This window comes from Musca domestica, unplaced genomic scaffold (genome assembly GCF_030504385.1).
Source record: "Musca domestica strain aabys unplaced genomic scaffold, Musca_domestica.polishedcontigs.V.1.1 14, whole genome shotgun sequence".
Taxonomy (NCBI): Eukaryota; Metazoa; Arthropoda; class Insecta; order Diptera; family Muscidae; genus Musca; species Musca domestica.
In genome coordinates, this window is record NW_026712192.1 from 9,726,182 (window position 1) to 9,753,020 (window position 26,839).

The window sequence follows — 26,839 nt, forward strand, 5'->3', positions numbered from 1 at the left end:
TTGAGGAACTTAAATACCAAATCGGACGAAACATATATATAGAAGCTATAGCTATATCTGAACCGACTTTCTCCGTATTTGTTTCTAGGCTGAATTCGGTCGGATGTTCCACAATTCAGGTCATTTGCAATGATATTGGCTATTTGGTGCCGTTGAGAATATATATGAGAGCTATATCCAAATCTAAACCGATCTTGACAAAATTCAATACACTTATTTCGGAGCTGTATCTCCTATCTGATACCAAATATCATTGTTGTGGAATGCATATTACACTTGTGAGGGACTTTAAGCCCCAAATCGAATAAAACAAATATATGGGAGCTATCGCTTTATATGAACCGATTTACAAATTTGAAGTACTGGTTTCTTGGAAGAATTCAGTCGTAATTGCCAAAATTCAGTCCATTTGGGCTGACATTAGCCATTTGGTGCACAATAAACCTTATATCGGATACAGGGTGAGAAAAAAACTTTTTTTTTAATTTTTTTTTTTTTGAATGAAAGCAAAAAATGTCGGAAATAGCATCAAATTTTAGAATAAGTTTTGATTTGTTCGAATTGGCCACTTTTGGCACTAATTAGGCCTTCAAACGGCCAATAAAACCGTCACACGCTGCCCGAATGTTGCTCTGCGGTATTTTGGCCAATTCCCGTTGAAGCGCTTGCTTGAGGTGATCGACACTTTGGTATTTTTTAGTGCCAACCTTGCTTTTCAAAATACTCCAGACACAATAGTCCAACGGATTGGTATCCGGAGATTTTGGTGGCCATTGTGCGCTGGAAATGAAGCGAGGAACCTTATTTTGTAACCATTCTTGGATGGCGCGATGGTACTGAGTCTTGTTCGAAAGTCCAAGGTCTGCGGCCAAAATGTTTGCGTGCCCAAGGCTTTTATATACTCTTTAGAGTATTTTTGCGAGGAGAGCGACCATCGGCTGTTATGGTCCACACCATCAACATGGCCGACGCTTGAGTTCTGGTGACCAACCGAAGGTGCACATTTTCAGCTGACCTCTTTAGCAAGTAAATACGATCATTTTGTTTGTTAACAAACTGCTGGACAACGAATGTTTTCTCATCGGAGAAAACCAAATTCGGCAGTTCACCACATTAGGCCAAGCGAAGCAACTCTTTAGCTCTTTTCAGTCTATTTTCTTGCACTTGCGGTATAAGTTCTTGAACTTTTTGGAATTTCAATAGCTTTACCCCGAGCTCATTTTTCAATATTTGTCGAATGGAATATTGCGATATGTTCAGCTCACGAGCCATTTTTCGCCACTGCGACGCGAGTTTCGATCAAGTCGCTTCTTTACTTTTCGAACCATTTTTGCTGATGTTGCTGTTTTCTTCCGTCCACTTCCTTGACGCCGGGCTTCGCTACCAGTATCACGATATCGAGCGATGGTACGAGACACAAAAGATTTATTCACATTTAAATGCTGGAGTGCTCTAACGATAGCCACTTGTAGTTTTCCAGCCAAATATAAAGAAATTACACCCTACACCCTAGAATTACATCACGAATAACGTTTTTTTCTGAAAATTCTCATCAAAATGCTTTTGTACGCTTGTAAACTATATAATAAGCTGTCACTGGAATCATTTTAACAGCTGTCAGGCGAGTGGCGTAGAAATGACAGCAGTCTGAAATTGGTTGCAGTTTTTTATCTCACCCTGTATGTGAGCTACATCCTAATCTGAACCAATCTTGATAAAATTTGAGTGATGTGCGGCGCCAAATATCCTTCTGCTGGAGTGGATATTACTCATGTGAGGGACTTAAAACCCCAAATCGGATGAAATATATATATGGGAGCTATAGCTATATCTGAACCGATTTTCTCCAAATTTGATATACTTGCTTAAAGACTGAATTCGGTGGGATGTACAGATACAGGTCCTTTGGACTGATATTAGCCATTTGGTGCACTATTATCCTGATATGGGTTGAAGATATATGGGAGCTATATCTAAGTCTGATCCGATTATCACAACATTCAATAGGGTTCGTTTTGGGACAAACAAATATTGTTTGCAGAATTTCATCTCAATCGGATAAAAGATGTGACCTGCCTTATTTTTACAAAAATACATGGACGGACAGACGGACTGACATACATAAATCGACTCAGAAATTGATTTTATGAAGATCCTCAAAAGTAACTATGGGTCTATATCGTAAATAAGGTATTCAAGCTATTTTTATTAAAAATTGCAAATGACATCGAGATCGGTAGAAAATGTGAATAAAAAAATAAAATATTACAGAGGGAAAGGATAGTCAAGTAGCAAAACATTATTTTGCTCACCCCGGCTAACCGACTCATTATTTTAACAAATGTATCGATTTTGGCCATAAAAGTTGTTATAAATATACCCTACAACACTATGTGTTGGGGGTATTATAAGTTTGATTGGGCCAAAAATTATGTAACACCACGAAATATTGGTTTCCCACATAGGAAAGTATATATGGATCTTCCTATCTCGCCGAGCTGAGTCGATCTAGCTATGTATGTCCGTCCGTCCGTCTGTCCATGTTAATTTGTAATCACTCTACAGGTCGCAATTATGGCCCGATCTTCACGAAATTTAGAATGGAGGTGGAGATAGGGTCAGAATAGAACCCTATTTCTTCTGGAGATGATCGCATAATATTTAGGGGTTGAAATTGACCAAAAACTGATAAAATTCCGTATTTTGCAGTTGCTCTACTGGTCGCAATTATATACCAATCAAAGCGGAAATTAGCATGGGGCTAGAGCTTAGGGCTGGGCAGAAGCCTTCCAATTTTGATGGTCATCGGGTAATATTTAGTGGGTGAAATAGGCCACAACATTTGTGTCAAATAAAAGTAAAATTTTCCATTAAACCGCGAATATTTTTAATCCCGGCGAAATCACAAATAGACGAACAGGTCAATTCTGACCGTTACGTAGATGCCGATAGTAAATATATCGGTTATATATAGCGAAATATATACAATGTGTATATACAAAGGAAGGGGATGTTAGTTAGAATGCTTATATCTCCAGAATGGAGATATATAGATATTCAGTATGCCCTCTTGACATCAAAGTATAAAATTTAAAAAAATCGCATGAAAAGAGGCCAATAATGATGTTAATATAGATTTTGTAGTATTTTGTGACAATTTTTATTTTTTCACATTTTTTACCGCATGCGATTTTTTCAATTTGACTTTCAATATTTTGTAATATTTTTTCACCTTACAACACAGGTTGGGGATATTACATAAATATTGCAAATATCGTCCGATCCTCACGAAAATTTTCGCAAGGGTAGGGTTGGGCTCAGAAGGGCTAGACCTATTGTTTTCAAAGATGGGGGTTGAAATGGACCAGCAACTAAAAATTTTCTTGATTTTTCAGCCGTTATAAAGGTCACAAATAGAAACCGAAGGACACGAAATCTCGCATAAAGTTAGAGTTTAGGACAGCGGGTACAATGAATTACTCTGTGTGAAAAAATACCAGCGTTAATTACAGGCGATATCCGAAATACACAAAAGGCGAACTTCTGGCTTTTTTATTAAAATTAACCAAAAAAAGAAATGTTTTTCCGATTACACAATTGAAGCCAATCGACACGCCTGTGAAGAGAGTTAAGGACAGGGAAGAATTCTGGCATTTTGGATGACCATTGGATTATATTTAGCTGTAAAATGGACTACAACAACTAACAGCCCGACGGAGTGCATAAATGTTGGGCAAATGTCCATAGTCAAAATCCTAATTTCAAAAGCGAAATGGATTTGGACATAAGGGGCTTCAAACATACTGTAGTTTTGTAGGGTATAACATGGTCGGCCCCGCACGACTATAGCCTTTGCTTACTTGTTTTTCTATCGGCTTAGAGTGGCTAGAAAATAACTTCATATTTCGTGCGACATGCTCTTTTTGAAATAATGATTTGTACTGAGCACTTTCGCTGTACAATAGCAAATAGGAGCCATAAAAATAAATGGCCGACACTTTTAGTTTTTTTCCACAAAGCTTTGTACTCTGCAATAAATTAGAACGTATTAGTCGGTTTTACCGACAGATGTAGACCCTAAATGTATTCTGACTGATTATTCCATATTTTGACCTTTAATAGGGGATGTACCGATCAAAGTCTTATATAAATACGTCGAACTATAGCGGGTACTCTCTTCATTGAATATGAGCTCTTTATTATTTTTTGGAAGTACAGAACTAGTGGACTCCTATATATCACATTTTCACATTTGTTTAATATAGGCGAAAATATTGCTATGTGCTCAGACTGATAAATATGGAACACTTTTTTCACTTTTTACCACTTTTATTATTCAAAATGTTGACCCTTTGTTATGAATGATCAGAAGGACCGATTACTAATAATTTAGGTGAAAGTAATGCTTTGTGTGACCTATTTTGTGGGACTTATTTTAATTTTATAAGAATTATAATTATTCAACATTTTAAACCTTTGTGGAGCAGGATCCAAAAGTATTGAAGCACATGTTTTGGGTGTTTTTACTATTAAAAATTTTTAACATTTGTAAGGGATGTTCATTTTTTCATTTAACCTAAGGCTGATTCAACCATTAAGATGTGCAAAGTTTCAATGAAATCGGAAACGCCCATATATTCTTAAAGTAAACTTTCATTCTAATTCGAGCATTTCGGTTCCTACTCTTAATTTTCAAACCTGAGTATCTCGAGACCGCATCCACATTAAATAAAGAAGAGGAGAGTTATATTCGTACACCGAGAAAATTTGACCTCTGGATTGCATAAAAACTTTCTAGAGCTCCGTCTATAATAGATATTCAACTTTTTGGAATATGTTGTCCATATATATTTTCCTTTAACTTTTTAATTTTTAATTCTTATTCTGAAAATTGCAACAATTTTGTTCAGCATGACTGTAAACTTGCGTCTTTTAAACTAAGTGTTTAACGTAGAGTATTTGAAAAAAAAAAAAAAAAAAACAAATTCTATAAAACTTACGTCGATTACGATCAGCTTCTTCGGCCAAGAGTTTTTCGATTTTCTCCGGAAAATGGCGCTTGGCACACCACACCAAGCCGATGACAGCCAGAACAACGAATACTGTAATAAGACCTAGCCAAAAGGGCTCTTGCAGCATGCGTTCCGACAGCGGCTTATAGGGTATATGCAGCATACGTTTTTCACAGCGATGTCCCTCCCACCATGCATAGCAGCTAAAAAAAAGGAAATGTGGAAATTAGAATATCAGTTACATATTAAAAATTGGATTTCAAATGGTTTGCCACCTACCGACAAAAGAAGCCACCATTCTTTTCAATGCAGACACCACGACCCTCACAAGGATTCTCCGAACAGGGTTTTTGTTTTTGTTCACACGTTGTGCCCATATAGCCAGGTTGACAATGACACTGCGATTTAAATGGTTTGTTACATTATCAAAGGAAATACCACATAACCATAACATAACCTCTATTATTGTATTTACCTTGAAATTGTTTGTTGTCAGCTCGCACCTGCCAAAGACACAGGGATCCAGTTCACACATATTCAGACCACAAAATCTATGCAGCAATGAGTATACGGGGGAGAGAGAGGAGAGGAAAAGATAATAAGTTTATACAAATTTTAGTTATTGTTTTGCAGGATTAGCAGGATTTTGCGGGCTGTGTGTAACTACACAGCATTATTATGGTGCATTTACCTTCCCGTGTAATGGCCCAGACATTGGCAGTAACTGCTTCCATTGCTGACTATGCATTTGCCATTGTATTGACAGGGATTCGGTTGACATGCTTCGACACTCAAATCCCCTGATGCTAATTTAATTTTGTAATTATTATCTGAAAGCATTGAAAAGAATATGTAGATAGATAAATTGAGAATGAGTGAAAACGGTGAAAAGGGCAGAGAAAATAGTCGTTTTTAAATTACAGTTTGTCCTTCACAATTCACGTAAAATATTAAATTAGAAAGGGAGCAACAAATTTGTAAAATATACAAAGATTGCATGATTCATAAAAGTTAGTATATAAACTTCATTTAGTAGAATCTTGGAATTTTGGGTGAGGCTGGGTTTTTATAAATTCGTACTAAAACGGTACGAAAAGTAATAAAAGCTACTAAATATGGTACCCTTTGTAGTTGAGAATAGAGATGAACTGATTAGAGATAGAACTCTTAAATTTGGAATGAGGGTCATTGATGGAGTATATCATAGATATACAGGGTAAGATAAAAAAACTGCAACAAAGACAAAAGCCATGATTTTTTTTAATTTAATTGAATGAAAGCAAAAAATGTTAGAATAAGTTTAGATTTGTTCGAATTGGTCACCTTTGCACGAATTATGGCCTTCAAGCGGCCAATGAAACCGCCACACGCTGCCCGAATGTTGCTCTGCGGTATTTTGGCCCATTCCCAGCGAAGCGCTTGCATAAGGTGATCGAAACTTTGGTATTTTTAGTGCCAACGTTGCTTTCCAAAATACTCCAGACACAATAGTCTAGCGGATTTGTATCCGAAGATTTTGGTGGCCATTGTGCATTGGAAATGAAGCGAGGAACCTCATTTTGTAACCATTTTTGGGTGGCGTGTGCTGAGTCCTGTTGGAATGTCCAAGGTCTGCGGCCAAAATATTGGGCAATCAAAAACCCAAGGATTTAATACACCCTCCAGAATATTTTCGCGATAATATTCGGCATTTATTCTGATACCACGATCGATTTAAACGAGCGGAGAGCGATCATTGGCCGTTATGGCGGCTCACACCATCACCACATGCTCATTTTCAGCTGACTTCTTTGGCAACTAAACACGATCATTTTGTTTGTTTACAAACTTCTGGACAACGAACGTTTTCTCATCGGTGAAAACCAAATTCGTCAGTTCACCACTTTTGGCCAAGCGAAGAAACTCTTTAGCTCTCTCGATCTATTTTCTTTCTGTTGTGGTTTAAGTTCTTGCACTTTTTGCACTATCGATGGCTTTACCCCGAGCTCATTTTTCAATATTTGCCGAATTCAGCTCACGAGAAACAAAAATGTATTCACTGGAGTTGTCTAACGTTAACCACTTGTGGTTTTCCAGCCAAAAAAAAAAAAAGAAATTACGCTTGAATTCCATAATGAATATCTTTTTATACCCTCCACCATTGTATGGAGGGTATATTAAGTTTGTCATTCCGTTTGTAACACCTCGAAATATATATTTTAGACCCCATAAAGTATATATATTTTTGAGCAGCATAAAATTCTATGTCAATTTAACTATGTCCGTCCGTCCGTGGAAATCACTCACGACATTATTTACCAGAATTGTTTCAAATTTCCCAATGCAGTCCACATTGTCGTATAGACCTTAATATACGGCTACATTCGGTATTTTAAAGATTTTAACAGAATATTTAATGGATTTTAATTTTTTAAAAATTGCCAAATTTGTACCAAATGGTGGAGGGTATTCAAAGTTCGTCCCGGCAGAACTTACAGATTTTGTACATGTTTTCTCTAAAATTATCACCAAAATGCTTTTGTACACTTGTAAACAATAAAATGAGCTCTCACTGGAATAATTTTAACAGAGTGGCTTAGAAATGACAGCAGTCTGAAGTTGGTTGAAGTTTTTCCATCTCATGGTTAAAAAATGAATGAGATACCAGTCGGTTGGACTATTGTGTTTTGAGTATTTTGAAAGCAAAGTTGGCACTAAAAAATACCAAAGTGTCGATCACCTCAAGCAAGCGCTTCGGCGGGAATGAACCAAAATACCGCAAAGCAACATTCGGGTAGCGTGTGTTTTTTTCATTGGCCGTTTAAAGGCCATAATCCGTGCCTAAGATGACCAATTTGAACAAATTTAAACATGTTCTAAATTCAAAGCAAATCAATCATTCAAGAAACCTTTTAAAATCTACATTCATAATCAACTGGATTTTTCATGAACCATTTTTATACCCTCCACCTTCCATCAAAGTATATATATTCTTGATCAGCGTACAATTCTACGACGATTTAGCCCTGTCCGTCTGTTGTAATCACGCTAAAGTCAAAACGAATTAAGATAGAAGCTAAAATTTTGCAGAGATCTCCCTTTTGTATGCAGTCAAGTTCGAAGATGGGCTATATCGGTCCACGATATCGTATATATAGGTACCCCCCGCCAGCCAAGTTTTTCAACGGAATTGTCTGAAATTCTACACATTGAGTTATTTGTGAGTACTTTACCCCAAGACATAGATTTGTCTATATATGTCCACAATATCGTTTATCCCTCATGTATCGGCACCTTACGATATTAGGTATTTTAAAGATTTAAAGGGTATTATTTATTTATTTCCGTTTTTTTTTTTTTAAATTATCTCATTCGTTCCAAATGGTGGAGGGTATTCAAAGTTACTGCTTTTTAACTTGTTTTGTGTTGCACAGTGTTATTTATATCCTGCGAATAATGTAGAAGCGAGTACATAACAACTTTAAACTTATAGAAAAATTAAAGCGCTTTTAGCCAGGTTCGACCCACAAATACAGGATGTGAGTTAATAACAAATGCATGTTCGACATGTTTACCAGCATGCTGCATTCCTCCCCTACTATTAACCTGAGGCCCATTCCGGCTGCTCATCACCTTTGATTAGTTGTCATTGGCATTTAGTGTTTCTAATTACCAAAGATCTCCGTTTAAATGAAATAGCCAAAGGGAATTGAATGCAGAACATGGTGAATTACATGCTCTCGTGTGTAGTTTTTTAAGTGGTTGCATTACATTTCAAATGCATTGCGGGGGTGAGGTTTAGATTAGATCGATTACAATTCATTAGGTGTTAACATTGTACAAAACAATAAGAGAGAAAATACTACAGTTAAGGTCTTACCTTAAATATCAATTCTCAAAAATTCAATATGAAATCTAATATTAATTTGAATAATTTGTTATATTAATATTGTCTGGCCTAATCTCTGTATTGTTGAAGTCTTGCAAACATAATCTACATTTTTAAAATGTATGCTCTTAAATATCAAATACCGATTAATAATTAGTGATTTAGAAACTAAAATTGCCAAAAATTCGTAATGAATGCATATATTATTGTTATTTCCCATTTAACCTATAAATCCATTTGCAAATGTTTGCATTTAAGTAAATTAATCAATAATTCTATGCAATGGCAGTAGTTCATTTAGTCATCTTCCAAATGCCATTTGCAAATTTTATAATAAATTCCATTGAATTAATTCGGTACTTTTATTTGAATTTTTGTTGCAAATTAAAATTAAATAAACCAAATGAGTAAAAATAATACAAACAGTAACAACAAACAAACACAAAAAACAATAACTGAATGGACCGAGTGACAGGTAAGCGTATAAATAAACATGGGAATGAACAGGTGGGTATGTTTGTGTGCGCGCATAAATTTTATTTTTCTTGTACATGTGTGTGTGTGTGTGTGCGTCAACAATCCAACTGTAATGAAATGTCAACTCAACAGAAGTGCATGACGACATTTTAAATGTGTTCTCCCACAAGGATCTCAGACATTGTACCGTCCACTGTGGGACAATAAAGCCACAAAATGCAATGGCAGACCACAACTATTTGAAGCAACAAGTTTTTAGGGGCATACAATTTAATATTCTTCCTTTTTAAAGAATTAAAATTTACGGAATATTGGAAAGTTGTTCAATTCGAATTAGATGCGTTTTCAACATCTCCATAGGAGTAGTACGAGGGGGGGGTTATTTTCTAAATTTCAAAATAGAAACGTCATTCGTGTAAATATTCTGCTGATAATTCTAAAAGGAAGGAAGGAAGACCAAACAGTACAACTTATAACACTGTGCGACAAATATTATTTTTTATACCGTCCATCATAGTATGGAGGGTATATTAAGTTTGTCATTCCGTTTGTAACACCTCGAAATATACCCCACAAAGTATATATATATTCGTGATCAGCATAAAATTCTATGTCGATTTAGCAATGTCCGTCCGTCTGTGGAAATCACTCTAGCTTCGGAACGACATGAAGTAAGTTGATAAAAATTTACTCAAATGTGTATTATGTCTGCAGAACTTTCGGTATTGAAAATGGGTGATGTAGGTTAACGTCTTCGCATAGCCCCCATTTAACGGTATCTCCTGATGTGCGGCCCCTTATATATATAACGGTAAATCCCGATATGCGGTATTTTGAAGATTTTACCAACAATATTTACTGGAATTGTTTCAAATTTGGTATTTGAAGTTCGTAATGGATACTACAGTCTAAGACAGAAAATGAGCCATGTAGGTCCAGGTCTTCGTATAGCCTCCAATTAACGGCACCTCCCGATATTGGGTATTTTGATGATATTAGAGACATTATTTACCGGAAGTATTTAAAATTTGGCATTTGAAGTTCGTAATGAATACTACAGCCTATGATGGAAATTTGTCTGTGCAGGTCCCCGGCTTCGTATAGCCCCCATATAACGATATGCCCCGATATTCGGTATTTTGATGTTTTTAGCGGCATCATTCACCGGAATTTTCGCATTTGAAATTCGTAATGAATACTACAGCCTATGACAGAAAATTGTCTGTGCAAGTCCACATTTTATAAACCCATGGTACTTCCCTATATTCGGTATTCTGATGATTTTAACTGTATTATAAACAGATATTATTCAAGTTTCGTATTTGAATATTGCAATAGCTTATGACAAATACTGCATATGCAGGCCCACGTTGTTGTATTGACCCTAATATACGGCTACATTCGGTATTTTCAAGATTTTAACCGAATTTTTAACGGATTTTATTGTTTTGAAAATTACCAAATTTGTACCAAATGATGGAGGATATTCAAAGTTCGGCCCGGTCGAACTTACAGCTTCTTTACTTGTTTTTAATATTAAGGGGAAAATCTAGCGGATTATGTAAGTAGAGCCAAAAAAGAAGACACGTGTATCGGTGTTTTGAAAATTTACAGCGCAAAGTAACCTAAATAGAACGGACAAGTCTCCCCATCCTTCCGCACTTTTGGAAATTTTCAGATTAGGATTCCTCGGAATACATGATTTTCAGGTATATGTATAGGAATATCCTGGTCGACAATTTGAACCCACAAAAGAGGGTATTTTTGGTGCTTTTTATACCCTACACAACATATCGGATGAAACATATATATGGGAGCTATAGCTATATCTGAACCAATTTTCACCAAATGTAAGGTTCTTGTTTTTGGGATGAATTCAGTCGCAATTGCCAAGATTCCGTTCATTTGGGCTGATATTAGCCATATGGTAAACAATAATCCTGATATCGGATAAAGATATATATGGGATCTACATCCAAATCTGAAATTCGACAGAGCTATTTCTTGGTTGTATCTGATAACTGGTACCAACTATCATTGTTGCCAATTGCATATTACGAATGTAAGGGACTTAAACACCAAAACTGATCAAATTTATATATGGAAGCTATAGCTATATCTGAGCCGATTTTCACCAAATTTAACGTACTTGCTTCTAGACTGAATTCGGTCGGATGTGTCGGGTCATATGGACTGATATTGGCTATTTGGTGCACAATTAACCCGAAATCGGTTGAGGATATATATGGGAGCTATATCCAAATCTGTACCGATCTTAACAAGATTTGATACACTTATTTCAGAGCTGTATCAGATACGCAAGATCATTGTTGTGGAGTGCATATTATGCTTGTGAGGGACTTTAAACCCCAATTCGGAAAAAAAAAACATATATTTGAGAGCTATAGCTATATCTGAACCGATTAACACCAAATTTAAAATACTTTTTTGATAGGATGAGGTATTTTTGAGCAGAGTCTGATGTCCGGTATCAAATACCGGTAGAGATCTTTGGATTACATATAGAACCAAGGGATCAGAAAATGAGTCATATTGGTCCACTTTTTGGAATAGTCCACTTGCAAGGATAACTCAGCATTCTTTCAGTTTTGCTTGAGTTCTTGTTATGTATTAATTTTATTTGTATTTTAAAAGTCAACAAACAAATCGCTCGGTCCATCCTCACGTGACCATGCCACGTACAGCTGACTATGAGAAAAGCAGTAACATATTACATTTTAGTCGACCTAATCGGATATACAGGGTGAGATGAAAAAACTGCAACCAAATTCAGAAGGCTGTCATTTCTAAGCCACTCGTCCGACAGCTTTTAAAATAATTCTAGTGACAGCTCATTACATTGTTTACAAGCGTACAAAAGCATTTCGGTGAGAATTTTTCAGAAAAAAAGTTATTCGTGATGGAATTAAGCGTGATAGTCCGATTTCTTTATATTTGGCTGGAAAACCACAAGTGGCTATCGTTAGGACATTCCAGCATTTAAATGTGAATAAATCTTTTGTGTCTCGTACCATCGCTCGTTACCGTGATACTGGTAGCGTAGCCCGACGTCAAGGAAGTGGACGGCAGATAACAGCAAGATTAGCAGAAATGGTTGGTTGATCGAAAGCCGCATCGCAGTGGCCGAAAAAGTAGATTCGCTTGGCCGAAAGTGGTGAACTGCCGAACTTGGTTTTCTCAGATGAGAAAACATTCGTTGTCCAGAAGTTTGTAAACAAACAAAATGATCGGGTTTACTTGCCAAAGAGGACAGCTGAAAATGTGCATCTTCGGTTGGCCACCAGAACTCAAGAGCCGGCCATGGTGATGGTGTGGGCCGCAATAACAGCCGATGGTCGCTATCCCCTCGTATTAATCGACCGTGGCATCAGAATAAATGCCGAATATTATCGCGAAAATATTCTGGAGGGTGTATTAAAGCCTTGGGCATGCAAACATTTTGGCCGCAGACCTTGGATATTCCAATAGGACTCAGCACCATCGCACTTAATACGCCCCACCCAAGAATGGTTACAAAATGAGGTTCCTCGCTTCATTTCCAACGCACAATGGCCACCAAATCTCTGGATACCAATCCGTTGGACTATTTTGTCTGGAGTATCTTGGAAGACAAGTTTGGCTCTTAAAAATACCAAAGTGTCGCTTCGCCGGGAATGGGCCAAAATACCGCAGAGCAACATTCGGACAGCGTGTGACGGTTTCATTGGCCGTTTGAAGAAAAATTGATGCTATTTCCGACATTTTTTGCTATCATTCAATAAAAAAAATTTATCTCACCCTGTAAATCGGCTTTGGTACATCAAAAACACTCGATCTGGATCTTTTTCAATATAATTTTACAAATTTATTTGTAGACCAAATTTAGCCACACATTCCAAATTTCATTTGAATCCGACATATATATCGCGTTTGGTACATGAAATATATAAAACCAGGCGAAAATTTATAGAAGCTATATCCAGATCTGAACCGACTTCAATATAATTTTGCAAATTAATTTATTTCGATTTCCGTTGCAAATTCCGAATTCCGAATAGATATGAGCATACAAAATCAAACATTTTTGGAGGTACTTTTATATGTTCAGCGGTTTTTGAGTCTAGAAATTACAAACAATCAAACGTACAAACATTTTCCTCTTTTATAGATATAGATCATCAAAATATCCAGTTTCGAGAGGTTCCGCTATATAAAAGCTATACGAAGAAATGGACTTGCATGAACAATTGCCTTCCCGAGAAAGTAGAACCTGTGTCGAACTCCAAATACCAAATTCCATAAAGTTCCGTTGGGAAAATGTGCCTAAAATAGTTCAGTGTTATGGGAGGAACACAAAAACGGGGACCTGCATAAAACATTACTTGCTAGAGAGGATATTGCGAGCTCCAAATACCAACTTTGAGAAAATTCATCTGAAAATTAGCCGTTTTATGGGGTCTATACAACAATTTGGATCTATATGATATCCTAAATATCCCTAATAAATTCATCAAAAATCGGTGTAATACTTGTCGAATATTTCGGAAAAAGGAGTAACAATTTCGAGTGGTATGACATTTTTAAAATAATGGGCTAATAATAGGATTTGTATTAAGTCCTTGCTAGGCTTATTATATATGTAACACGGAAATCCAGAAGGAGGTAGGTAATGGTTATGTTTGCCTAGAGTCGAACTCTGATATTATACAATTTCTACAAATTCCCAAAATAAACTGATATTTGTTAAGAATAGCTCTTTTAAATATGTATAGTGGTATAGGCTATCATATAATAGGTCCCTCCTAATTTCCCCTGGGTAATTCCTTGATTTCATGCATTCCTAGATTATACAGTTATAGGTAATTAAATATCTTAAAGTTACCTTAGAAAAAATCTTAATTTCTGTAAACTTTAAGTTTTACACATTTACACACAAAAACCATTTCAAGCCACTGTAGCAACAAATAAGAACACACTCATAAATGGCACAACCAAGCTCAGAAGAAAAGAATAAAGCTATGCAGCAATGAAATGAACATTTCACTAAATATGAACTGTAAATGTAATTTATTCAGTGGCCCAAACTTAAAATGTTCCCCAGATGCAGACTCACACCAACGCACAAACACAGTCAGTCATTGTGTCACAAACCATCAAAAAGATGAAGTTGTCCATCTGTCCATGTGTTTCACTTCTCACAAAAAAACTACTACTCTTTCCACTGCAAAGAATAGTTCGCATTCACTGTTCGTTCATATTCAGTACTTACCCCATTGCAGGCGTACGGTACAATTAAGATTTGCAATGGATTTGGCAGTGGTACGCTGACGTATGTACAGTGTATTCAGGTAAGAGGTTATATACACCGGAGGTGGAGCTGTCGGCCGACTGTAGTACAACTGTTGCTGCAGCTGTTGTTGACGTAGTAAAAATTCGGCAACATCTGTCGTTGATGCCCATGGGGATGTTGTCTCCATGTGGCCGTTGCTGCCACCGCCAGCCCCAGCCAGCAGATGGCTATCAAACACTACGTCATTGTTGAGATGGAAATCATTAGCGCTAGTACTGCTGATGCTGCTGCTGCTGCTGCTACCCAGAAAATAGTCAGTTGGCTGTTGCATATGGTTGTTGGTGGTTAAATAGCTGCTATCCTCAATGGGACTGCCAGTGTGGACATTTGCATTTTGAAATTTGCATAGTTGCCATTTGGTGCCATTATTGTCGGCGTAATTATCATAAACCTGAAATAAGAAGATGAAGAAGAAGGGGAGATGATTTTACTTTAAACACATTATGAATGGAATAGCTTGGGCGAAATTGAAATAATTTAAATGATAATATTTTTGGAAATATTAACCTAATCTATTTGTGCGAGATGGCAATGAGGATGCCATCGTTTTAAAATTTAGTATTGAGAGATGAGAAATTTTACTGATTTAAAATTTGGAGGGCAGTAAAATATTTTTGAGAGATGGTTGTGTACCTGTGCCCTCAAAATTGTAAAATGTGGTTAGGCCCATACGTGATGTCTATATTCGTTCAAAAATCGCAAAATTCAAGTAAACTTTGTCATATTTTCGGAGAGAAATTTGGCCAAGTTTTTGTAGCGCTCCTTTTCAATGGAGCCTCCCGATATTCAACATTTAAACATTGGATTGGAATGAGCTAGATGTTTGTTATAGATAAATTTTACATGAACGTAACTCTAATTGCAAAGGACTGAATTAAGCCCATTTCTTCAATATTCATACTTCAAAGGGTACGAAAAATAATAAAAGGTACAAAATCGTACAATATAATTATACCCTCCATCTTGGAAAGGAGGGTATATTAACTTTGTCATTCCGTTTGTAACATCCCTAAATATTCGTCATAGATCCCATACTATATATATATATATATATATATATATATATATATATATATATATATATATATATATATATATATATATATATATATATATATATATATATATATATATATATATATATATATATATATTCATAATCAGCATACAATTCTAGGACGATCTAACGATGTCTGTCGGTCTGTCTGTCTGTCTGTCTGTCTGTTGAAATCACGATACAGCCCACATTATGTGACGTAGAGTGTCAAAATTGAGCAAAATAATTTGTTTTCTGTCTAGGATGGTTGGTATTGAAAATGAGATATATCGGTTCACGTTTTGGTATAGTCCCCGTATAACGGTACATCCCGGTATTCGGTATTTTGATGATTTTTGCCACACTTTTTCTCGGATTTGTCTGAAAATTGGTATTTGTAGGTGATAATAGGACCTAGTTCGTGCGGCGAAACATTGTATATGTAGGTTAACGTTTTGGTATAGCCCCATATAACGGTACCTTCCGATATTCGGTATTTTGACGATTTTAACCACATTTTTTCACGGATTTGTCTGAAAATTGGTATTTTTAGGTCATAATGGGTCCTAGTTCGTGCGCCGACACATTGTATGTATACATCAACGCTTTGCCCCCATATAACGGTATCTTCCGATATTCGGTATTTTGATGGTTTTTGTCACATTTTATCACGGATTTGTATAAAAATTGGAATACGTTGGTCATAATGATTTGAAGGAGAAGGTCTTCTCATAGAAGACCATAAGTTTTTCGTTAAGGAAAACCACTATAATAGAAGGCCAGAAAGTCTTCTTATAAAAGGCCGGAAGGTCTTCTTATAGAAGACCAGAAGGTCTTTTCATAGAAGGCCAGAAGATCTTTTCATAGAAGACAAGAAGGTCTTCTCATAGAAGAACAAAAGGTCTTCTCATAGAAGAAGAACAAAAGTTTTTCTCATCGAAAACTACCAGAAGGTGTTCTGTAGAAGAAGACCAGAAGGTCTTCTCATAGAAGAAGACTAGAAGGTCTTCTCATAGAAAATCTAGTCTTTTAAAAGAAGACCCTCTGGTCTGGTAGGTTGAAGACTAGAAGATCTTCTTTTAGAAGAAGTAGGGTCGAAATAGGTCTTATGTTAGAACACCGGTAGTTCTTCGTTGAGAATACATGTAGGTCTTCTGTTAGAATGACATCTTCGTTCCAGGTCTTGTGTTGATAGAAATAATGAGATCTGCCTAGTTTTACGACCTTCATGGCCATTCAAAATTTTGACACTTTGTAGGGGAGGTACCAGAAGGAGTGTACCGATATATCCCATTTTCAAACCAGTTCATGTATTAATGGCAATTTTAGGATGTGTAAAATTTTAAGACAATGGGTTTCTTATTTCTGGATCAAATCGGATACTCTCTTCGAGAGTTATCGTGCGCACCAGCCAGCCAGCTATCCAGACAGACATACGGATGGAACCTCTAGTTCGACTCCAATTGTCCTGAAACGGATTTGGTCCCAAGAGACCTAGGGTCAAAAATCGTTATTTCGATGATGCATGTTTTGGCCGTATCAAATGATAGATACCTTCTGTAGCCATAAGGCTGAGGGTATAAAAAACTGAATACTTGGTAATTGTTTCTACCATTACGGACTCTAAACACCGAATTCGTTTAGGAAATGTGGCTTAGATCTTAAAAATACCAAATATAGGATGGTACTATGGTTGTGCTAAATTATGTAGAACTATCTTGCGAAGTTACAAGAGACTGGAGAACATAACTAAATCATCCAAATCGAATTTTGCCCTGATCTTACGTGATCATTTCAATGAGTTACTAACGGATTGTCAGAGTTGATACACCTTCCATAATAAAATTAGAACCAGTAAAGAATGTCCTAAAGTCGGGCGGGCCGACTTTTTGATACCCTACACCACTTTGCTAATTTTGTAGAGCTCCACATAACAATTAAAAGATTTTATGGGAGAATTCAATCATACACGCTATGATTATAATTATAACTTAAAGTTCAAAGGACTAAATATGCCGAAGCATTTGTATATTTTAAATGCGGACTTGTATTGTCCATTTGGTGCACAATTAATTTGGAATAAGATAAAGATATATATGGGAGCTATATCCAAATCTGAACCGATCTCGAAAATGTGTCATAGAAATTTCTGAGCTGTATTTGATATATATCCCTGAATATCGTTGTTACGGAGTGCATATTACGGCTGTGGGTAACAAAAACAAAAAATCGGATGAACAATATATATGGGAGCTATAGCTATATCTGAACCGATCTACACCAAATTTGACATACTAGCTTCTAGACTCAAAACGGTCGTGCCAAATTCCATTCCATTTGGGCAAATGTTACATGTTTGGTGCACAATCAAAGGTAAATCGAACGAAGTTATATATGGGAGTTTTATCCATATCTGAACCGATCTTGATAAAATTTGGCAAAGATATTTCTGAACTGTATTTGATATATTTTCCTGAATATCGTTGTTACGGAGTGCATATTACGGATGTGGAGGACAAAGATAACAAATCGGATGAATAATATATATGGGAGCTATTGCTATATCTGAACCGATCTTCACCAAATTTGGCATACTGTCTTCCAGACTCAATTCGGTCGTACGTGCCAAATTCCATCCTATTTGGACAAATACTAGACGTTTGGTGCACAATAAAAGTAAATCGGACGAAGTTATATATGGGAACTATTTCCAAATCTGAACCGATCTCGATAAAATTTGGCGAAGATATTTCCGAGCTGTATTTGATATATTTCCCCAAATATTGTTGTTGCAGAGTTCATATTACGGCTGCGAAGGACAAAAATAACAAATCGGATGAACAATATATATGGGAGCTATAGCTATACCTGAATCGATTTCGATCAAATTTGGCATACTTATTTTCAGGCCTAATTTGGTTGTTTGTGGAAAATGCCATACTATTCGGGCTGATATTACACGTCGGACGAATATATATATGGGAGCTTTATCTAATTTTTTTACCGATTATCTCCAATTTCAATAGGGTTCGTGCTTGGGCCAAACAAATGTTGTTTGGAAAATTTCATCTCAATCGGATAAAAAATGCGACCTGCATTTTGTTCACAAGAATACATGGACAGGCGGACTGACATGCCTAAATCAACTCAGAAAGTGATTCTATGGAGATCCTCAAAAGTAACTATGGGTCTATCTCGCTTTCTTCTCCATGTTACAAACAAATGCAAAAAGACATAATACCCTTACCACTATGTGGTGAAGGGTATAAAAACCTTACTCATCTCTCAAAAATTTATTTTGCTTTCACTTATTGGATTTTTGGACTGTCGAACCAAAATCCGGTAATAATTTGTGCAGAATGTTGCAGTTCATTATGTTACCGTAGACGCCTAATGGCAGTTGTGACCCAAATATTTTGTCGTAACTAAGCTTTCAAAACCTTTAAACATCGTTGAAATGTATGCATCAACAGTTTTCTTTCTTCTAGTCTAATAAATATTTATAAATTTTACATTTTTGAAATTCTTCATTACAAAATGAACAACACACACACATGCGCAAACATTGTCGCCATAAATATTCCATTACATTTTGTACAACACTTCACATATTCAATCTGGCGACCTCCCATCCCCATCCCCGACATATGTGTACGAACATAAGTAATTCATTTGTGGGGAAGGACGACGACACATCCATAAATTGTAAATTTAAGTTCAACACGCAAAGTCACTTTGGTATTCATCTACAACAAAAACTACTGAAGGCATTTTTGTTTTTGGTGTCACACACCGCTCCTTCGATGCAGTCCGTTCGGACAATTGCGTTGTTGCTGTTGTTTACTGGTTATCACCTTTGTAAACATAAAGTTTATGTATTGGACATATGTGTGCACACACACACACACACTCGCATACATACATACCTCTATTATGTTGTTGTCCGGACATCCATTCTCTGAGAATTCAACATCATGCAGCTCCAAGAGGATGTTGTGGCCAAATGGTGCCACTAGATGCTGCGTAAAGTCAACATTTTCTGGCATATCGTGCGGATAGTTCAACTGATAAAGGTAACCGGTGTCATTGGTGGTCAGCTTGATGACGCGTTCACGCTTTTCCATTTGACCAACTGAAAGAAGAAAAAGAAAAAGTTGAATAAAAAACAGAGAAGCAAAAAAACAATATGGGAAAAAGTTTATGGCATACAAGACAGTGATAAATTTGTGCTCATGAATTATTGATGATGGTAGAGATGGGAAACTAAAAAAAAGAAGACTATTTCAACAACTCTTAACTTTAAGTAATATGGTGCAATGAATTTCGAATTTAGTGAATTTGGAATGACAGTTCTAAATATTTAAGGCTGAAATTCCACTGAAATATAAAGCCTTCCAAATCATATATAATATCCCAGCAAAACTGTGGAAGCTGTATGAGCCAAACAACCCATTAAAGAGTAATGTTAACAACTACATTCTGCATTGCCAGTAGGTAAAAAGTAAAGGATTATTCCGTCCTTAACAATAACAACGAAAACCATTTTTTTCTCATTACAAATTAATTGGTGACAAAACGCAAAGACAACAAAGTCAAACGCCATAATTTTTACATTTTGTATACCCTCCACCATTCTATGGAGGGTATATTAACTTTGTCATTCCGTTTGTAACTCCTCAAAATATTCATTATAGACCCTACAAAGTATATATATTCTTGATCAGCAAAAAATTTTATGTCGATTTAGCGATGTCCGTCCGTCTATCCGTCTGTCTGTCTGTGCAAATCACTCTAGCTTCCGAACGAATTGAAGTAGATTGATAAAATTTAGCTCAAATGTATGTTATGTTTGCAGGACTTTTGGCATTGAAAATGGGCCATGTAGGTCCACGTTTTTGTATAGCACCCATATACCGGTACCTTCCGATATTCGGTATTTTGATGATTTTAGCGAAATTATTCACCGGAATTGTTTTAAATTTGGTATTCGAAGTTTATAATGGATACTACAGGCTAAGACAGAATATTGTCTGTGCAGGTCCACGTCTTCGTATAACCCCCATATAACGGTACCTCCCGATATTCGGTTTTTTAATGATTTTAGGGACATTTTTCACCAGAATTGTTTCAAATTTGATATTTGAAGTTCGTTATAGGTACTACAACCTACAATAGAAAATTGTCTGTGCTGGTCCACATCTTCGTAGAGCCCCCATATGACGGTACCTCCCGATATTCGGTATTTTGATGATTTTAGCGAATTTATTAACCGGAATTGTTTTAAATTTGGTATTTGAAGTTCGTAATGGATACTACAACCTACGATAGAAAATTGCCTGTGCAGGTCCACGTCTTCGTAAAGCCCACATAGAACGGTACTTCCCGATATTCGGTATTTTGATTTTATCGACATTATAACCGATTTTTTTAAGTTTCGCAGTTTTTTCGATTTCGCATATTGTAATGGCTTATGACAAATGTTATCTGCGCAGGTTCATGTCGTCGAATAGACCCTAATATAATAGCCACATTCGGTATTTTTAAGATTTTAACAGAATTTTTAAGGGATTTTATTGTTTTTAAGAATTGCCAAATTCGTTCGAAATGATGGAGGATATTAAAAGCTCGGCCCGGCCGAACTTACAGCTTTTTTACTTGTTTTCAATAGAGGGTATATATCATTTGTTGCAGAGAAACTGCCCAGCATAAAAATCAATGTTTCATACCCTATTCTTGTTCGTAGAGACAACAATTTATTTCAGGTCATTTGGAGTCGATCCAGCCATAATCGCCCGTCTGTGCGCACGATAACTGTAGATTTGGATCAAACTTCGTACATCGTAATATTTTTACCAAAATTACATCGAGTTCGGAGGTGACAATATTGGTCCACTTCATATCGTATTTGACCCATGTCTGATATAAATTATACAACGTACTTGGGCTATATAGAATACTTCCTTCTCATTTTATGTTGAAATATGCGTGAGGTATTATATAAAATAAAATCCGTATGTGCAAATTCATAAGAAAATCCAACAGTTATTTCCAAATTTTAGACGAATAAATGACAATCAAAGTGCACAACTTTTATGAGCTAGGTACCAGAACAAGTTGATAGATAGATTCCATATTTATATCAGATTTTGGGATTTTAGATACCCTAAGTTTGAACCAATATCTACCATATTCACATCAGATCTTGAGTTGGCAGAAATATTGGAATTTGTGGTTTTTAGAATGAATCGGCAGCTTTTTTCACATTTTATGAGGGATATAACTATTAAAAAATTGGACTCGTTGTTGGGATGGTACTTGATGGAGTGGAAAAATATTGTGCATTTTCACTCCAGACCTAGCACTGATACAAATATTTTTGTGAACAAAATGCAGGTCGCATTTATTATTCCATTGAGATGAAATTTTCCAACCAAAATTTTTTTGGCGCAAGGACGAACCCTATAGATTGGTGAGAATCGTTCCAAATTTAGATATAGCTTCCAAAAATAATAACCTTCAACCGATTTCGTGTTAATGGTGCACCAAATGGCCAATATCAGACCAAATGGCCAATATCAGCCCAAATGAATGGAATCTTGGCAATTCCGACAGAAATCAGTTTAGTACATCAAATTTCGCTTCAGATATAGCTATAGCTCCCATATATATGTTTTATTCGATTTGGGGTTTTAAGTCCCTCACATGCGTAATATGCAATGCACAAGAAAGATATTTCGTACCAGATAACTTATGGAGTTCAAATACAACTCTGTCAAATTTTACCGAGATCGGTTCAGATTAGGATATAGCTCCCGTCGCACCAAATATCCCAAATGGACTGAATTTTGACACTTCCGACGAGATTTAGCCTAAAATTAAGTGATTCAAATGTGGGTGAAAATCGATTCAGATATAATTATAGCTCCCATATATATGTTTTATCCGGTTTGGTGTTAAAGCCCCTAACATGCGTAATATGCACTCGACAACTATGATATTTGATACCGGGTATCAGATACTGCTCGAAAATATCTCTGTCAAATTTAATCGAGATCGGTTCAAATTTTTATATAGCTTCGATATACATCCGCATCCGATTTTGTTTATTTTATTACTTATAATATTACCCCCAAATTAAATAAGTTTTTTCATATTCCACCGAATTTTACCATTTGGTGAAACTCAGTCCGGTATATCTATTGCTCCCATAAATATTTTTCAATATAATCCCTATCGAAATCATATCATGCACTATACAGCAATGTTATTTGATACATAATTGGTACGATCTACTTCACATAAATTCTCAATACTAAATTTTTTGTTACATAAGCTCTACTAAATCCGCATAGTGGTGTATGGTATCGTATACTCGGAACTTTCCAACTTTTGACCTTTCCCTACTTGTTTTATTTCATAAAGATTAGTGGACACTCTGGCTACAACTGGGCTTACCTCAGCCAACGAAAAAACAACGTTACAAACATTGCAAACATTTGTTCCAACGAATGTAGCACATAACTAGTTCGACGTCACAAGTACTGAAATGGATTTCGCCCAAAAAAGCATTGCTGAAAAAGAAACTCAGACAAGGGTATAAAAATTGAGTAGTTTCAAAGGAGTGGGTAGATCTCTCCCACGTTCACAACACAACATTATGTGTTGCTAGAAATATTGGGATATGCGAAATTTGAAGATAATCGGGCTCTTCTCTAAAATTTTGTGCGGGTTATGGGTATTGCAAATGTTAATCATTGTGTTGGAGTACCAAAAGGAGTGATCTGATCTATTCATACCAGATATTGTGTTGGTAGACATATGAGATTTTAACAAGTAAAACAAGCTTTAAGTCCGGCTGGGCCGAACTTTGAATTCCCTCCACCATTTGAAACGAATTTTGCAATTTCAAAAAAAAAAAAAATAAAATCCGTTACAAATTCTGTTAAAATCTTAAAAATGCCGAATGAAGCCGTTATATTAGGGTCTAAACGACGACGTGGACCTGCCAATATTCAAATGCTAAACTTGAAAAAAAAGATTAATAATGTAGCTAAAATTATCGAAATACCGAATATTGGGAGGTACCATTATATAGGAGCTATTCCAAAACTTGGACCTGCACAGACAATTTTTCGTCATAGGCTGTAGTATATATTACGAACTTCAAATACCAAATTTGAAACAATTCCGGTGAATAATGTGGCTAAACTTATCAAAATACCGAATATTGGGAGGTACCGTTAAATATGGGCTATACGAAGACGTGGAACTGCACACGCAATTTTATGAACTTCAAATGCCAAATTTGAAACAATTCCGGTAAATAATGCAACTAAAATCATCAAAATACCGAATATCGGAAGGTGCCGTTATATGGGACCTATATGAAGGTGGGGTCCTCCACCGACAACTGTCTGCCATAGGCTGTAGTACCGATTAAGAACATTAAATACCAAATTTAAAATTTTTAGTAATAATGAAAATAGGGAGGTTCCCTTAATAGGGCGGGTCATACCAAAACGTTGACCTACATGGCCCATTTTCAATACCGAAAGTCCTGCAGACATAATATACATTTGAGTAAAATTTTATCAACCTACCTCATTATGTTCGGAAGCTAGAATGATTTCCACAGACGGACGGACACCGCTAACTCGGCATAGAATTTTATGCTGATCAGGAAGTACTTTGTGGGGTCTAAAATGTATATTTCGAGGTGTTACAAACGGGATGACAAACTTAATTTGCCCAACATACTATGGCGGAGGGTATAAAAAGTTGGAAAAAATTTGATCCTCATTTGCATTTTACAAGAATTATGGGTATTCAAAATGTTGACCCTTTGTGGTTCTACCTTCTTCTACCACACCAGATTTGCAAAAATTTTAGATAATCGGATGATCCTTTCTCGTTCTATGAGGTAAATTATTTTCTTTAAAAATGTTTACCTTTTTGTGGGGGGATTTGTAGTAGAGTCGTTCGATAATAATTTGGTCCAAAGAGACCTAGGGCCTAAAACTGTTATTTCGATGAGGTACGTTCTGATCGTATCAGATTTAACCGTATGGTTGAGAGTATAAAATCTTCCCACAAGCCAAATTTGAAGATTATAGCAATTTGTCATAGAGCATTAAAAAGTTTTTCTTTTTTGAGGGTGTTACCACAAATAGTGTGCCGGTGTTGTCCATATCCGTGCATGCACCTAATGTGACCCAAATTCTTCGATATGTGCTTTTAAATGTTAATTATTTGTAAAAGATTTAAAAGAGGAGAAGAAAAGAGATGTGTCGACATTGTGCAAAATTTGAACATAATCGCATACACTCTTCGAGGGTTATTACAAAGTCGACAAATGGACGCGAAGGGAACATGACTAGATCAATATCAAATGTGCTGGAACAAATTTCGTGTCAAGAGACATGGGGTAAAGAACCGTAATTCAGATAGGACATATTTTAACTCCAGAGGGTTTACAATTATAAACAAAGAGGTGAAATTAATAAGATATTCCAATTTTGTGCCGCAAACTATTTTTCGATTTTCGACTAAGTTTAGAAGCCATTTGTATTTCGTTTTACATTTTCTACATTGCAATTGTTAGAAAATACTTTCCACTTACCCGTATGATAGATGGCTTGAAATCCTCTCCCTCTCGGATGTTGACCCGTGCGAAACTGCACTCGCAGCTGTTCTCTCAAACTGACAAACATTCCGTCGTTAACATGATCGGCATTTTGAAAAGGGCGAAAGACACCATTACCCAAATCCACTTCCAACATTGCATCTTGAACAAAATCATACTCCTTAATTTCTAACCAGACACGTTTTCCCAACGGGGCTTGTATAACAAAGGCACAATTAAGATTGTTCAGCAAAAAATATGGAAAATTTGGACTTGATATTGTGCCCTCTCGTGATGTGAGTGTTCGCAATGGACATCCCGAGACATCGATCGCCTTCCAAATGGCAGCAAAGCCCATGCTGGCCATACTGTAATCACTGTGAAAATTCAACATAACCTCATTGCTGCTTGAGACAAAATCAAATTTGGACATGTTCGCATCGTGGGTGCCACACCAACGAACATAGGGCAAGAAGGTTTGAGCATTATCTGTTGGCGACCGAGTACCACTGCCAATTATTGTGCTACGGCGTTGACGGGCTTTGTAGGCGCCATTATTATTGCTTTTCATTTTTATTGCTTTCCGTTTATGACGAGGTAGGGGTAGATGAAAAAAATTCGCTGCACGGATCTCCCGTCTGGGGCTCTTTTTCATTTCTCTACGAGTTATGCGATGTTTTTTCCTGCTGCTGCTGTCTCGGCCAGTGGACATGTCAGTTCTTCTGTTGACATTCAAATGATTTTTTGACACTTTTCGTGAATTTCCCTTTGTACGAAGTTTGTCAGCAGTTTGCTGGTGAAATTGCATTTCCTCATTCTTTCGTTTTCCAAACCCGGTTGCTTTCCTTTCGCCATGGCCTCCATAATAATATTGGCTATGTCCTTGCATTTTGGCAGTGTATCCTTTTGTGTGTGGATTTCGTTCAATACTTCGTCGTAATCTTCGTTTATCACGCTGTTGTTGTTGTTGCTGTTTATTTCTTCTATTGTCCACCTCACCATCCCTCAGGGTGGTTTCGTTATCGACACCATTGTTATCATCATCATCATCACCACTGGACATATCCCCACTCTTGTTATACTCATTGGCCTCTTCAAGTGCAGCAGTTGTTATATCATCATCGTTACCGACCCGTGCCCCGCCACCACCTCCATTGGGAACAAAGTCATCATTATCACCATCGTTTTCATTGTTGCCTTTGTTGGTATCGCCTTCGCCTTCGTAAGCTGCAAATTGTTCGTGTGACATTAACATGGCCATTGGCACGGTATTCGCACCAGGTTCGAGTTGTATCTTCGATACAATGTCATAATCCTGTATGCTTACGAAGTCGTAAAGGCATTCATCTTGCGACTCTAAATCGATTTTTTGAAATTGAACTATAATCCGAGTGCGCTCCGGTGCTTTTATATGCACCCAATAGTTTATGTTCAATGGATATGTATTCGGATAGGCTGAAAGAAGAGGGTGAAT

The 26,839-nt window shown here is 36.5% G+C and overlaps 1 protein-coding gene across 1 annotated transcript in view; it reads right to left on the reverse strand.

Annotated features, from left to right (window-relative positions):
• LOC101890888 (uncharacterized) overlaps positions 1 to 26,839 on the reverse strand; it is a 518,720-nt gene that overhangs the window by 51,018 nt on the left and 440,863 nt on the right. Inside the window, exons 18-24 of the mRNA XM_059119171.1 lie at positions 25,363 to 26,820; positions 19,670 to 19,875; positions 14,627 to 15,098; positions 5,704 to 5,842; positions 5,488 to 5,563; positions 5,292 to 5,410; positions 5,001 to 5,215 (exon numbers count right to left, since the gene is read on the reverse strand). Of these exons, the coding sequence (XP_058975154.1) occupies positions 5,001 to 5,215; positions 5,292 to 5,410; positions 5,488 to 5,563; positions 5,704 to 5,842; positions 14,627 to 15,098; positions 19,670 to 19,875; positions 25,363 to 26,820 (2,685 nt within the window). The remainder of the gene's footprint in view (positions 1 to 5,000; positions 5,216 to 5,291; positions 5,411 to 5,487; positions 5,564 to 5,703; positions 5,843 to 14,626; positions 15,099 to 19,669; positions 19,876 to 25,362; positions 26,821 to 26,839) is intronic.